The sequence below is a fragment of the Sminthopsis crassicaudata genome, chromosome 3, assembly GCF_048593235.1.
Source record: "Sminthopsis crassicaudata isolate SCR6 chromosome 3, ASM4859323v1, whole genome shotgun sequence".
In the NCBI taxonomy this organism is placed as follows: Eukaryota; Metazoa; Chordata; class Mammalia; order Dasyuromorphia; family Dasyuridae; genus Sminthopsis; species Sminthopsis crassicaudata.
This window is the reverse complement of record NC_133619.1, coordinates 172,710,460-172,727,734: the sequence shown is the minus strand read 5'-3', so window position 1 is coordinate 172,727,734 and position 17,275 is coordinate 172,710,460. Positions and strand designations below refer to the sequence as shown.

At 32.8% G+C, this 17,275-nt stretch overlaps 1 protein-coding gene across 1 annotated transcript in view; it reads right to left on the bottom strand.

Moving 5' to 3' along the window:
• MCF2L (MCF.2 cell line derived transforming sequence like) overlaps positions 1-17,275 on the bottom strand; it is a 208,183-nt gene that overhangs the window by 42,851 nt on the left and 148,057 nt on the right. The window contains 3 exon segments of the mRNA XM_074299566.1: positions 2,138-2,287; positions 2,973-3,089; positions 5,942-6,061. Coding sequence (XP_074155667.1) covers positions 2,138-2,287; positions 2,973-3,089; positions 5,942-6,061 — 387 coding nt within the window.

Genomic DNA, 17,275 nt, shown 5'->3' with positions numbered 1-17,275 from the left:
TAGTGGTATTGACACTAACAAAGAAATTACCTAGTTGAATAATTTTATGGAATCATTGAATTTTCAGTCAGAAAAGACTATAGTGATCAAGTGGCCTAACTTTTCAATTTATTTATGCAGAAACTTTCAAGCTCAGAGGAATAAGATGAATTGCTCAATATCATACAAGAAGTGAAGAGGAAAGTTGGGAATATATTATAGAGCAATCAATCAACAAGCACTTATTAAGTGCCTACTATGTGCCAGATTCTTTTTGTTCTTCAGTCTTTGTCACTACTGTACAACTCTTTGTGACTCCATTTGAATTTCCTTGGTAAAGATACTGGAGTGGTTTGCCATTTCCTTCTCCAGCTCATTTTACAGGTGAAGTCAGACAATTAGTCTGTGGCTAGATTTGAATTTAGGAAGATAAATCTTTCTGATTCCAAGCTCTGTTTTCTATCCACTGCACCACCTAGTGGTTTGCAGGCTATACATATCAATAATATAATTAAAAAAAAATAAAACAAATTTTTAAAAGAAATTATCTAAGGAAATCTTTAAATTTTTATTATGGAGAAAACATTACTTGACCAAGGTCATTCAACTAGCTAAGCAGCTACGTGGCATAGTTGGTTAAGCACTGGGCTTGGTCAGGAAGACCTGAGTTCAAATCTAGCCTCAGTTAACTTTGTGACCCTGGCAAAAAGAACTGATCTTTTGTTTGCCGTAGTTTTCTTACTTGTAAAATAGTGATAATAATAACTTATCTTTTATATGGGTTGTGAGGCTGAAATATTTGTGAAGTACTTAGCATAGTACCTTGCACATAGTAGGTACTTAATAAAAAACTATTTTATTCCTTCTTAGTGGCAAAGCTAGAACAAGAATCCAAGTCTAAAGAAAATACAGTTACATGTCTAGAAAGACCCTTGGGTATTGCAAATCAGCCAAGTCTGTTGGGAATCTATGTGAAACTCTGGTTGGCATAAAAACTCACTCATAATTCTTTCTGGTGAACAAACAAAAGCTAGCATAAATTTACTAGGAAGTTAAGCACAAGTTCAGCTCTAAGGAGTATTTTCCCTCGACATTTCCATTAAAAAACAAATTGGGGGGGAAAGAAATTATGCAAACATCTGGATGATAATACCAGTTCTCATTTATGTAGTGCTTTGAAATTTACAAAGTACTTTCTTGACAACAATACTGTGAAGTAGAGCTCATGCAAGCAACCTTTTAAACCTGGGTTGTGATTTTATTGATGCAAAATACTTGAAAAGAAATACTTTCATTTATTAACACTGACTCACCCATTACACACCACATAGTGTTAAAAAAGGGGGCAGGAATCTGGGTTGTCTAACACACTGCCTTCAGTAATTTCTTACTAGGTGGAGTAAGATATTGCTTTAAGCTAGATATGGCTTCATATTTGGTGATATATGAGTGAATCTTCCTTAGAAAAGCCTCTACACCAAGAGCAATGACTGCTATTTCAAAGCAAATAACATAGCCAGTGTTATATCAGTAAGCTTATGCCAAAAAATTAATTTATACAAAATAGGAAGAAGACAACAAAGGGAGATGAAAGCAACCTTGGATTTCTGAAATTGCCATAAAACACATCTCCTACCTGCCAGTCTTATCTCTACCTTAAGGTACTATAGGAATATTACCTTTAAAATTTACTGGTGAACATTAGATGTCCATAAATTAATCAATAGACTCAGTTACTATCGCTATGAATCATTTTTGAGGAAAAAGTTCTTCAAATCTTACTTATAATTCTTTGTAAGAATTTGTAAGTAATTCTTACTATATAATTCTTTGCAGATTTCATCATTACTTGATGCAAAGGATTTGTTACCATTTGATACCACCACAAGAACATGTTTCAATCTACATTCTACTGAGGCTGTCCTTTTTATATCAGAGATTTTAAAAGTGTGCTTTCTGTGTTAAAGATAAATATGAATCCTCAGTCTCCAAGAGTGGAAAGCTAATAAGCAGTGGCTTTCTGAAACACGTTTCAGCCTCATACTTGATATAATCAAGAAAATCATGCTCCTTTCCTCTTGAATGGCTCTCTTTGAATGATCAGAGCCCTTTAGTGTTTAACCTCAGTAAGCCCTACCCCTTCCCATCCTTCACTTACCTTCATTTTGCCTTTCTTCTCTGTGTGTGCTGAAAGAATGGAGTTAGTTGATTGCACATCATTAGGTAATTCTGTCTCGGCTAGTTCTGTCCCAAAGGACTGTAGCATTTGAGCTGTTTGCTTAACCATTAGGGCGAAATTTTCAATAGCCTTTTGAAATAAAGAAAATAAAAAGACTATCATAAAACATTCTATGCACACAACAAGGCTTCTATTTTAAAATGAGACACAGATCTTATAATAAGTAACAAATTAAACATCACTTCATTCCAAAAGGAAAATCTGATCAACAATATGTTCACAGACAAGTACCTTCACCATTCGTTCCTTGACTGCATGCTTTTTTTCCCTCCCAGATTCATACCACGCACACTTCTAACATAATATATCAAAATTCAGAGAAATTCTGTACTTGACTTCTCTCTCTCATCTCTCTGCTAGGAACAGAATGACCACGTGTGCTTAAGCTCTAATCTTCTCATTCTCTCTCTCTCTCTCTCTCTCTCTCTCTCTCTCTCTCATACACATACACACACACACACACACACACACACACACACACACACACAAAACAACAACACATGCCTTTTGCCTGTAAGCCTGGCAGAAAACCACTCCTCAAAGTTATATTACTCATGTTATTTCTTTAAAGATGACTAAGTTCCATTGAGACCATCTCCTCATTCTTTTGGAAGTAAAACTTTTATTAATAATATGAACATGTTTGGGAAAAGTTAATACCATGATACAGAAGCGGGGCTACATGGTAAACATGTAATTAAGAAAAAACCCTTTCCTCCCTAGACCACCAAAACATATCAGAAAGGTCACTTACTGTGCGGTGAGATAGCCACCTGCTATGGCAATAGTCCAAGGTCCCACCAAAATCTTCTGTCAGCTGTGTTTTGTCAATATAACTCTGCAATTCTGGTACTGAACTAAGCATTATGATCTAGAAAAAGAAAACAAAGCAAAACCCACAAATAGAACATCTATCTATAGAACTGATACAATAATCTATCATGGAAAATGTCTTCATTGTTGCAAAGTAAACAGATTAAAATAATAACTTAAGTTTGAAAAAGGTCAATTTACATATACCCTTTGCAGAGGAAAATGGTACAATTTTTTCGGGTACCAATTATTATCTATACAACACCCCAAATATGAGCTAAATAATGCAAAATAGATGTAGCAAATGCTTTAGCAGTTTTCACATTTCAACAAGTCAACAAGGATCATCTGTGCGAAAAACTATTTTCTTTTAACCTGTTTCCTCATCTGTAATATTAGATAGTTGGAGTGAATAGTTTTTGAGGTCCCTTCCAGTTCTAGATCTACAATTCTAGAGTAGTATCTACTATATAGTAGGCAGCATGCTAAGGATACAAATGCAAAACTGGAACAGTTCCTGTCCTCAAGGAACTTATATCCAATCTACACATCAAAAATGTGTGGTATTTAAATGTAATATTTAAAATTGTGATGTTTAAATGATTTCTCTGTACAAAAACAGTTAAGAGAGGAAGGATTTTCATTAGTAAAATCAGAACCAAATTATCCATGGCTTATTTTCAGTTTTTGCTGTGTAATTTTTTCTCTTTTTCCCATTTAATCAAACCTCAAGATTTCAAATAAAAAAACCAAATCAAACCAAAACAAAACATTGCTCTGTAAGATATCAAGTCTTCCAAAATAGATCCTTAATTCTATTTCACATCTGTTCTGTATTACCACCCTGGCTATTGTTAACTATTCCTTGTGATTAAAAATAGCATAATTCATATTAGGAAATCAGAAGAAAATGCATTAATTTTAAGAATGGAACTCTCTAAAAGAGATTTAGTCAGCCTCCATTTTTGTCCTTCTACTCCATTCTTTAGTGTCCTTCAAGCAAACTTAACCCAGAGAAAAATAGTCAAAGAAACTTTCCTTTGTTTCTCATTCATGCATTTTTGTGGAAATTTTTCTAAATTCCTTTATTTTAGATTTCTTAAAACTGTTCACTTATTTTGAACTTAAATACAAAAAGAAAAAAAGACAACTAGCACAATATAAAAATATGATACAATGTAAAACCATTAATTTCCATTTTACACTGTTTATTAGAAAAACTATATAATATATGCTACACATTATTTTTAAAGCTATCTTGGCTTTTCTGTGCTACCTTAAAATTTTTCTTTTGTTCTCTGCTGAACACTTCCCCCCCCACACACACACACACTCTTACTTAGAGAAGGCTACTAGTGTGTATGTGTGTGTGTGAGCAAAAGTGAGCATGATAGAGAATCACATTATGCATATTTCTATTTATCAATTCCTTCTCTGGATGTGGATAGCATCTTTTTTTCATACGTCCTTTCTAGCTGATTTGAGCATTTATAATACTCAAAATGACTTAGTCATGCTAAATTGTTCTTAGAACAATATTGCTGTTACTTTGTCAAGATGCTCTTGGTTCAGTTCATTTCACTCTTCCTCATTTCATGTAAATCTAATCATGTTTATATAAAAATCAATCTACTTATCATTTCTTACAGGAGAATAATGTTCTATCACAATTATATACCACAACTTGTTTAAGCATTCTCCAACTGATGGGCAACCTTTTGATTTCCAGTTCTTTTTCTGCTATAAGTATTTTAGAAATAGAAGTTCTTTCCCCTGGAAAACAGAACTAATAATGGTATTGCAGGATCAAAGGGTTTATCTAGTTTTATAACTCTCTGTGCATAATTCCATATTGCTCTCCAGAAATGTTTGATTAGTTTGCAGTTTCATCAACAATGAATTAGAATCCCAATCTTAAGTTTTCTGTGTCAACACTAGCACCCAGTATATACTTAATAAAAATAGTCATTATCAACAATTAAGTATGAGCATGAAGCAATTCCATTTATTAATCATTTTCTTTCTAGTGTGTCACCTTCTAAAGTTGTAGATACACTGGAAATTTTGGAAGTGAATTGTTGGTCACCAGGGTCTCAAGTAACATCTATACATGAGCCAGAAAGAAAAAAATTTTAATGATGACTCAGCAGGTTAAAAAAAGGCCAGTGAGTTCAATGTTAATATAACTTGAGACTTGTCTCTTGACTACCAATTAATATGACATAATAGTGTCATTTTGTAAAGGAAACCAGTTCCTTCTCATGAACAAGTACACATGTAAAAATAGTTCTTGATGTGGCTTACTTGTCAAATATTAAACAGAGCTTAATCTAATTACTGGTAGAAAAGATTTTTTATTCATTATGAGGATTATAAAAATGAAAATGTTCTTGCTCAATAGGGCCTAAGAAGTATAGAAGACTCTAAAGAACCTGGAACTTTGTACCTTGAAATGATATCTGTCTATTTGATTAATATGAACTCTAACCACTCAAATTATGCCAAATGATGATGTATAGGAAATCTAAAGCAAAGGCTTTTGCTTTCATGAGGTTTACCATACCAGACATATTATGGTATTTAACTCTAAGGCTGTTTTCATACTAGAAACACAGAACATACTATTCACAAAAATCCCAGAGTGTCAGATGCCTTTATTTATAAAGATTTTGTGTAGTATTTACTTGGTAGCATTTTTTTTTTCCAGTTCTATTTCCAAACACTTTTCCAAATCTCTTTTATGTTATTCTTAGGATCCTCCTTGGAAAATAAGTATCCAGAATCTTTTCAAAACAATGTATAATAATTGTTAATTAATACTTTAAGCAATTTCCATTGGTGTTGAAGGAAAAGATTCCTTTCCTCTCAAGCACATTTTAAGGGGAAAAACTCAAATATTGAAATACTTACAGGTACCTTCATTTTAAATTCATCTCTATTGAATTTGAAAGCTATGTCTGAGAGAGTCCGCTGTAAAAATCCTGTTGGTCGTAGAACCAGGACAAGTTGTAGGTTCCCTGGGAAAGATGCCTATAAGAAGAAAACATTGCTTGTAAACAATATAAGCTACTGCAGTTTTAGGGCACATTTAAAACTCCAACAATAATTTTTAAAATACCAATTCAGAAAATATCATAAAGTATTTTCTAAGCACTTAAGTTGTATCTTTTTTGGTTCCCCTCCCCCAGAATCCCTAACACAGCATTTGATCCATGTTGTTATTCAGTCATGTCCAACTATTCATGACACCATTTTGAGTTTGCTTGACATAAATGCCAAAGTTATTTGTTTTTTCCTTCTCCAGATCATTTCTCAGATGAGCAAACTGAGGCAAACAGAGGTAAATGACTTATTCAGGATCACACAAGTAGTAAGTATCTTAGACCAGAGTTTATTTTAATTCAGGAAGATGAATCTGGATTCCTGACTCCAGACCTAGCACTCTATTTATTGCAACATGTAGCTTCCCAATGGATTCACACTAAGTGCTTATTAAACATTTCCTCATGGATAAATAATGGAACATTAGTTTAAGCAAAAGAGGCCTGAGACATACAATTTACTATAGGTTTTGGGTGGTAAACATACAATTGAATAAAGAAAAATTATATTAAGTAGCCTCATTATTAGATGATTTAGATGTTATTTTGAGCAAACTAATTTTAATGGGCTGATGTTTATATTTGGGGCAGCTAGGAGGTGTAGTGGATAGAGCACTGGGCTTAGAATCATGAAGATTCATTTTTCTGAGTTCAAATCTGACCTCAGACACTTACCAGTTATGCCACTTAACCTTGTTTGCTTCCATTTCCTCATCTATAAAATTAACTGGAGAAGGAAAGGCAAACCACTTCTGTATCTTTGCCAAAAACAAACAAAAAAAAAAACATTCAAATGGAGTCATGAAAAATTGGATACCTTGACATGACCAAACAACCACAGATATTTACATGTTTAAACAACAGTTCTGCATGGCTCAATACAAATAGGTAATTTGGAGTAAGCGGTCATATTGTACTTTTGTGATTCAAATGAAAATACATCATATTGGCTGCATAGTAAGCAGAATACAATAAACTCAAGAAAAGTTTTTCTTGATCACTGTCCATTAAAATATTGTAGTAGAAGACACAGAGTCCTTTAGTTCACTAGTGGATACTATTAGAAGTATCTATATATCAACTCCAAGTGTGACCAGTTATCTATTAGAAAATTAAATGGACTGAAAAGCTTTTTTTTAGTTTGTAGGGATACAACTTTGAAATACAAAATTACCACTAGACAGAGATATATAAGTTCTCTTAATAACAACAGAGAAGAGTAGAATTGTAAACTTTTAAAATTAAAAAGGATTTTAGAAAGCATCTATATCAACTGCTGTATCTTCCATTGCCATACCAAGTGGTCATACAACCTTCATTCTAAAGTGTCCCAGGGATGGAAAATTCATTGTCTTCCTAAATGCCTCCCTTCTATTTTTTAAGACATCTCTGGAAATTCTCTCTTATATTGAATTGAAATATACTTCTCAGAAAATACTATAACGTTACACCTACTAGTTTAAGGAAAACAAGTTTGATACTTCTAAGCAACAATTCTTCAAATATTTGAAAAGAACTATCCCATCTTTTTTTATGCTTTTGTTTTGTGAGCCTAAATAACCATGGTTCTATCACTGATTTTCATGTGGCCTAAAGTTTTACCAGCATCCTAGTCACTCTGGACATATTCTAGTATATTGACATCCCTGCTAAAACACAGCACTTAAAATTGAATACAGTACTCTTATGTGGGCTCTGTCTGGTTCAGAGTTCAGAAGACTATTTCCTCCTTCATTATAAATCCTAAGTTTTTATTAATGGGCCAAGTACTGACTTTTTTTTTTTTTTTGAGGGGGGAAGCTATTAAGCTCATTGTCCCATAAAAAAATCTCATGTTTTTCACATGAATGTAGTTTAGCTGAGCATTTCCAATCACACAAAGGTAAGCTAGGATTGGGGGGGAGGAGGATTTGGTAAGAGTGGGGGGTGGTAATGGTGAGAATGAAAGTTCTATGCCTCTTGGAGTGCAAAAATTTCATTGTTTTACTGTGACTGAATGCCTTCTGGCTCCACTTGGATTCATAAAAGCCAACAAACTGATTTTCTACAGAGAGAACAGGGAAAACCTGAAATCCATTTCAGCTCATTATCTCGCTCTTTTGCTTCTTCTGCTGCCTCACTGAACAAGCCCAATCCCCAAGGTATTTGCATGTTTGATGTAGCCAAAAGCAGGGTTGGATGAAGAAATTCTTCTTAAAGAAATGATCACTTCCTTGAAAGCTGACTGGCAAAGAAAAATACCCCACTTCTATCCTACTTCCCCAATTTCTTCAAGAGAATTAAGGAACATGACAATTACGAGTGAAATCAATTAACTGCATAATTTGATTGCAACTTTAATTACTATAGAAAAGCCAATCTATAAGGTTCAGTCTCAATCTACGAGCAATAGAAAAGACAACAACGTGGTTGGTAGATGACGTCATGATATTAGTATCTGAGGTTTCCCCAAAGGGTTCCTATGCATCAGGGCAGCCTATGTGGAAAATTCTGCTAATTAAAGCAGGAAAGTGCTTTTGGAGCCAAGAAGCACAGAGAAGTAAAAATACTTTACCAAAAGGAAAAAAAAAAAGGCTTACCAACTCCCTCCCCAAATCCTTGGTCACAAATTAAAATGTCCTTCATTTTGTTTTGCTTCAAACATATTTCCTTCCATACATTTATGGAAATGTACAATCCTAGACATATAGGCAAAAAACATCAAAGGCAACAATAATAACAAAAATAAGATTCCCTTACTCAGACAACTCTCTTATCTGTGACAAAGGAAACAGAAAAAATTAAAAAAAAAATTAACAGCTAATTGCCACATTCTCATTTTAACCAGTAGTTTCAGCTATATTTCCTCCAATTTGACCTATTTACATATTTTATTCATTCAAGCCTTCATACCTTTGGTCCTTCTGTACTTCTACCAGGTCCTTACTCTTCCCAGAAAGGCTCCAATTGAATCTTCCTCAAATTTTCCAATTGACAATCATCTCTTCCTCCTCTAAAGTCCTATAGAATTCACTTTCCTACTAGTACCACTTATCCAGTTTTTAATATTTTGCTTTGTATTGTTATTCAAATGTTCATGAAGCACCTTATTTTCTCATGTAAATTATAAAGGCACTGAATGCAAGAACCATTTCTCATATGGTTTTCAGCATCTTTTAAAGTGACCTAGAGCAATGCTGTGAATGTAACTTTCTCAATAAATACTTTTTAAATGAAATTATTTGATTGGAGCTCCTATTAAATGGTAACTTGGGGGCAATTACCACCAACTACCCCCACCCTAACTTATCAAGTTTCAGGGTTTTTTTTAATATTAGTTGATATGGCCACCAAAAACCAAACCAAACCAAAACAAACAAACAAACAAAAAACTCCAATAACAACAACAAACTAATTCACTGTCAGGGTGATCAATCTTTATTCTAAAAGTTTTAGGGGTTTGATTTGGCTATGCTCAAAAAGCATAGTGAAAAGTTACTGTTGTCTTATATTACATAGAAATCTGAGCTAAAGACTGAGTAGATTATTCCTCCATTTGATGAAACTCTCTGAAAACTCCTTCAACAAGAAATTCTCCTTGAATCCTTCTCTGGGAGACCTGCCACAAGGAATCAAGATATTAAGTGGTTTATCTTGGAGAGACTAGTTGAAGTATTTAATTCCAAGATTTTCTACTCCTATTGTTGGCTCAAAACGACTCCCAGTAAGTGGTCTCATCTAGGCTTGGGGGCAGTGACAGCATTGAGGGAATCTCATTCAACTGAAACTTCTGTCTCAGATTTCCTTATAAACAGGGCAACTTGGGGCTCAATCTTTGCAGAGGACCTAATATGCTATGCCAAGTAAACTCTCTCTCTTCCTGGCATAGCAGCAAACTCTCCTGCTGGAATATTCTCTTTCAGTGTTACCCTCTTTTTATCCTCATAACATATCCTCCCTAACAAGACTTTATTCCCCTATTGGGACCTTGCCATTAAGGAATTCAGCCTTTCTATTCATGCATAGCAAAGGCTGACTTCCCAATACCTATAATAAACTTCTTTTTATCAGTCTAGCTTTTTGGGTTCATAAATTCCTTTATGAAGGATCTCTGCATCACAGGGGTTCCCACAACTCCTTACCCTGCACTAATCTTAAAGGGGATTTAAGGGAGCCAAACCTTTTCATTTGGTTCCCTGAACTCCAAACCTGCCACTAACCTTATCATTTAACTCCCTGACTGAACTGGAACCCCAAAATCTAGACCTTATCACATTCAGTTATTGATAACATGTAAATTATTTCTGAAAACAAAACTTAAAGTAATACTAGTACAAAGTATAAAAACACAATTCATACTTTCACCTCAATCAGATATTAATACAGTATGTATAGCATATATATTCTATACATAAATGTAGATAAAAGATGCATGATAGAATAATTTTAAAGTTTTAGAGTTAACATTAAAAAATGTTAAAAATGAAATGCTTTTCTTTGGGAGCCAATATGCACACAATGCCAAATACAAGTTAGTGAGTATCTTTGGACTGACTAAATTCATTGGTTTATCCCTGGACTGATTAGATTCATAAATTTAAAACCTAGACCCTTAAGTGAAAGTTTTTAGTGAAAAAAAAAACTACAAAAACAAGCAAGTGAAAAGAAAATATTAACAGTAAAGAGAAAAATTCTTGCCTGCTTTGTCTGTTTTGTTATTTTGATCCAAGTACACAGTGCATAACACAAAAGTCATGTTTTATGTCTGAACACTTAAAATATTTCTGGGTCATTTTTAATGAATCAAGAGCAAACTTACACCTTTATTTGTAAAACTAACACTATTTATTTAGGGAAAGGAATTGTTAATGACGTATTTTGTGAGGTGATACAGAATCATGTCTGCCCACAAATAAAAGTATTGACACACTAGATGATTACACCTTAAATGGCTGCAATGATGCCATGTTTCAAAAAGCAAACTTCCTGAGAAAAGACAGTGCTAAATCATTATTATTATTCTCTTCCTAAGTAGATATGACATCACTGATCTATGTTCAATGTTCCAAGCAGCTTACTTTAACTAAATTTTTAGATAATGGCAAGAAAAAATAAAAAGCTGGATTATTAAATCAACAACTTTATTTTCTATGCAGATCTTTTGATAAACCAGTGGCTGGCAACATTATAAATATTTTCTAATTTTCTAAGTCAGGATTTTGCATTTTTTTTTAAATTTAGAAAATTCAACTGATCTGGGATGGAGAAGGTGTTGGGGAAACAAAAATAAATAAGACATTCCTTTTACTCAATGTGTTTATAGTATGGAAGAAAAGATGGTAGGGAACAAATATGTGTGAGAATATAAGAGAAGTACAAAAAGAGTGATAAAGAGTGAGTGGTTTAGGGGGGAAGAAAATTCCACTTTTTACTCTTGAATGGAAGATGGCAGATAGAATTTCAAAGATATGCCATGAGTAAAGGCAAAGAGGTGGAAAAGGATGAAATGAGTTTGGAAAACAGTGAAAAATCTAGTAAAATACTCTAATTCACTAAAAATCAAAGAAATGTAAAACAAATAATGATCCTGAGGACTTATTTCACACTCATTAAAGTGACACAGAATGCCAAAGAAAGGAAGTCAGTGGGGTTGTGGAAAGAAAGGCATATTAATAGTGTTAGTAGAGCTATGAATTACTATTTGTTCTGAAAAGCAATTTGGAATCATGCAAATAAAATGATTAAGATGTATATATCCTTTGGCATAGAAATTCAATTACCAGGCATACATATTTAGATTTGTAATTTATAATAAGAAAGTAAGTCATTTGTAATAAGAAAAGCTCCATAAACATCAAAATGTTTGTAGCCTTTTTGGTAACAGCAAGAAACTAGAAACAAAATAGTTACCCATAAATTACAGAATGCTACACAAATTGTAGTGCACTAATATCATGTAATATTGTTACTATACTAAAAGAAACAATAACTATAATGAAAAAACAAGTATGGGAACACGATTGATAAGACGTGAAGTAAACAGAGCAAGGAAATTAATGTACACAGTGGCTATAATAAATTAAATAGAAAGAACCACTAAAATAAAAAAAAAAATGAAGGTTGTAAAAGTGTAAAGAATAATCTTGGTCCCAAAGAAGAGATATATGAGAAGACATCTAAAAAAGTGTTAGCGATGGGTAGGTGGTATTACATAGATGTGGAACACTATATATAATGTCACATTTTACCAATATGTTGATTAGTTTTGCTGAAATTTCACTCCATCCCCATACTTTTCAAAAAATTATTATAAGAGATGACTATGACTCTGTGGGAGCAGGGGGAAAGAGGGAAGCAGGAAGCAGGGGAAATATAAAAATAAAAAAAATCAATACAAGCTATTTAAACACACACATACATATAATATTCTTTAAAGTAGGGAATGTTATGCCTTTTATTTTTGTTTACCCAGAGTTTAGCATAGTGCCTGGGAAATAGTAAGTGTTTAATATAGACTTTTTCATTCATTAAAAACAACAACAACAACAACAACAACAAACAAGACCAAAACCAGAGATATAACCAAGTTAAGGTAATGAAGATTTAGGCCAGGGTACAAATATTTAGAGTGCTGACAACACTAGCATTCCTTTTATAGAATACAACAATTGTGTTTAGCATTCAGTTACCAAGAATAATTTCTGCTTTGGCTGCATTTCTGGTGAGCTCACTCATCTTCTAGCATATTCCCACCCCCTCAGTAGCAACTTCATGATATACTTACTAAATTTTGACTGCTAAAGCCACAAAATATTTAGTCTATCTATTGATAAATAAAATTAAGACAGTGTGTTTGAAAATTTAATAACATTTCAGTCTTTTTTTATGTTTTGCTTTCTCTAGGTATTAATAAGATCAATATAACACATTCTATCTATAGAAACCCTATTTATATTATTTGCTTTTGAGTAGAGATTCTCGTAGAGTTTCTTCTAAGTCTGAAATTAGGATGTAGGCCTTCATTGGCAGACACAAAGTTGGTGAGGGTAAGGTGGAGGTGAGAATATAATGTTCTTTGAGAGCATATTATTATCCCCCTTCCCTTGTTAATATATTTTTATCATCAAACTAACCCTTTAAGAAAGAAGGCATCTTCTAAATGTGCTAAATGCAATTTGCTAATATGAATGTAATCTACAGTAAGAGAGAAAAGAACTGAATTGAGACAGAATTGACATATGGAATATACACTTTTAAAAAATATAATTTCATACCACTATCTAAGATTGAACTTCTCTTGTATAGTAATCCATAAAGTCCACCAAGCTTCTTTGAAAGTTTTTGAACTTTCACAAAATATTTCTTATAAATCCCACTATAGTTTAAGAAACATTGCCCATGTCAATAGATTTCAAGTCAAAGGATTTGAGTTCAAATAACACTTATTATCTGTATGACTGAAAAAGTTAGTTAACCTAAGTATCAATTTCATCATCTATAAAATGAGAGTGAACTAGATTGGGGGTTCTTAACCCTTTTTGTTTCATGGCTTCTTTTGACTGGTGAATCCTATGAACACAAGTTCAGAATAATATTTTCATATGCATAAAATATAGAGAGATTTAAAAGATGCAAATTATATTGAAATAGTTATCCAAAAACATTTAAAAAAAAGTTTATGGACCATAGTTTAAAAATCTCTGGAGATAGTTTTAAGATCCCTCCTAGCTCTAAATCCATAAATCAAATTCAGCCAAATTTTCCATAATCATTCCTAAGATGGAAAAATAAACAATATATATCCAGCAGCAAGAAATTTCTATAATTATATTCTATTATATTCTATATTATATGATATATAATACTCTACATTATATTTCTATATATAGTCAACTAATATAATGGACCTGAAGTCAGTAAAATCTTGCTTCACCAAAGGTAAGAACTTCATTTATGTTTCCTAGATTTTATATAAAAATTTATTTGGAAAGAAAAAAGGAAATCCTATGAAGATCTTGATAAGATTTCCAAATTAAATCAAGATTTATACTTCAACCCTGTGACTTCGATGTACAGGTACAAATAGATGAGATAGCAAGAAACTTTAGAAACATGACCAGGAAAAATGAATGAAAGACACTACTGATTTTAGTAACTCTAAATTCTTGTTCTCAGAGCCTCTTATTGGTTAATTTGATGTCAAATTCCTAAGAACCCCCAAAACCAAATATACTAAGTATCCCCCAATAGAAGCTTCTGTTATCAATTCAACCCATAATGCCAAAAATAACTCTAAAATTAGAGCACATTATGTATTGAATTTCATTGTAGTTACCAAAAATATTTACTGATAAACTTAAGAATATTTATCACCAAGTTTTTTTTTTTTTTTTTTTTTTCATCACTATAAGGCAAACTGACTTTTAGGTTTGGGGAATGGATTTTCTAAGGAAGAAATTCAGTGAATATCCTTTTAGAAATCTAACAAGGCCAGATCTGCTTTCTTTGTGGCTGTAGAAAAATTGAGTTTTTCAAAGATTCTTTGTTGAATATAACCGCTTCTCCCATCCTCCCCCTGATATACCTAGTTAGAAAAAGGATTATTTTCTTATTATAAATAATTTTATATATTGGACCCAAGGATATTTTTTAAAATTACTTCCCCTTATTTAAAGTCCAGTCTCTCAAGGACATGTCTAACCCTACCCAAAGAAGTCACTTCACCCAGACCATTTTATTTAGGTAGAATTATTACTACAACTCCACCAATTTACTCAGGTAGGACTGAGGTGGTCTACACTGCCCCAGGCAGGAGTGGTCTGAGTAGAGCCAAGTCTCTTTCTCTAAAAGTGACAAGATCTGTCTTGTCCATCCCCCCACCCTCCATCAGCTTCTCATTAGCATAAACCCACCTCTTATAATAATGTTCATTTTCTTATTCTTAACCAATTAGAGTTGATTTCCATCCATTGGAGATAACCCAATTTCCAAATGTATTTAAACATTTAAAGTGACCAACATTTGGATCTGGTTTCTGAGAAACACTGACTTCAATTTATTATTTGCTATCCATAATTAATAAATTGATTAGTAATTACCCAGAAACTCTGTCTCTTGGGCTTTTCATTTGTTTTACTTCTCAGTTTCTATCCCAAATTACAGTTTTCTACATGACTGTAGCATTTATTAACCTTTTGCTATGCCCAATTTCCTTTGGATAGGTGATTACTATCCACAATGATGATACAGCTGTATCACTGACTCACTAGTAAGAAGTCCTGCACTTTTATCTAGGTTTCTTTACCACCATCCACATTTAATTCATGGGTAAATCTGCTAGCAAGTGAGTAGAAAAGATAGCCTCTAACTTAAATAAGCTTACAATCTAGATAGAAATACTTAATAAAATTTATTTTAAGGGAAAAAAAATCCTTTCCTGGTTGTGTTTTCCTTTTAAAACTATATCACCATGACTCAGCTGCCTTCTCATCATAGAATATCTTGTCAGAGAGACTACAATATCAGTACCACTACAAAGTGATCATTTTTAAAAATATGGAACAGATCTCAAAAATTTTAATACAAGTTTTTCCCTGGTTATCTTCATCCCATTCTTCTTCATCCCAAACTCAAATCCCAGGTTTCCCAGTCTGGAACACTGCTTTTCTAGTAAGTGATTTTTCTCTATATCTAATTTAGATCAAGGCCAACCAAGTTGTTTTCTATCTCCATCCCATGCTGAGCCCCCCTTTTTGGTTGGCCCCATTCCTTGATGTCCACTTTCTAGGAACAGGAATCAAATCAACTTTACTATTGATGAAAAAGATGAGTCATTGAAAAGCAGAATAGTTTCAGAAAAACTTGGGAAGATTTATACAATTTATATAATGCAAAGTGATGCATCAAATTAAATAATAATGATAAAGTGAGCAGCACCAGGAGACTATTGTACATGGTAAAAGCTATATTTTAAGGATGATCAGCTGTGAAAGATTTAGCTTCTCTGATCAAGACAATGATCCAAGACAATGATCTAAGACAATTCCAAAGGACCATGATGACAAATAGTGCTATCTCCAGGATTATAGATGAATCCTAAGTGCAGATTGAAACATATTTTTCCCTCTCCACTTTCTTTCTATTTAAAGGGGGATGAAATTATGTGTACATGCCAATATGGAAACATGTATGTCTGATTGCACATGTATAATTGACATTATATTAATTGTTTTCTCAAGGAGTAAGAGGAAGTTACAAAGAACAGAGAGAATTTTAAGTCAAAATTTTAAAGAATGAATGTTAAAATTTTTTTTGTTCATTTAATTAGGAAATATTTAACAAAATAAAAAGCCATGATAAAAAAAATAAAACATGTCCAGAAAAGATGAGTCACTTAATTGCTTTATGGTTCCTTTCACTGATCCTATCAGTTTTCAGACCCTGTCCATCACTCTTCTACATGTATTGTTTTCCTTTGTGACAATGGAAGGTTTTTGAGGACAAGAAAAGTGTCTCATATTTTTGTATTCATGCACATAGCACTCTGCCTGGAACAGAGTAAAGATTTAAAAATAAATAATAATATTTTTTTTCTATCCTTCATTTATATTAAATTAGGGAAAAGCTGTTGTCTGCATTAAGTGAATGAATAAATTTTAAAAAAGCATTTAAACTCAGTATATGAAAAGCACTGCCCTTAGCTTGAGCTTAAAATATAAGGCAAGGATAGCACATGCAGCTCAGTGGCACAACAGAATACACTTTGAGCTTGAAGTAGGGAAGATCCGGATTCAAATTTGACCTCATATATACTAGCTATGTGATTCTGAGCAAGTCATTTAGCCTCTATTTGCCTCATCTGTAAAGTGGGGATGATATAATCACCCATCTAACTTCTAGGGTTGTTGTAAGCATCAAATTAAATAATAATGATAAAGTGCTTAGCACAAATTCTATATAAGTGTTTGTTATCATCATCATCATCATTATTATCATCCTTCTCAAAGGACTTAAGCACTAATCAAAAAAGGTTCTTAACTTGGGGCCAATGAAATTATTTTAAAAATACTTTTATAACTGTTTTTCAATAAAATTTATTTCCTTTATTTTAAGCATTTACATGAGGAATGTATAACATCAGAGTGTAAAAGGGGATCATAATTTT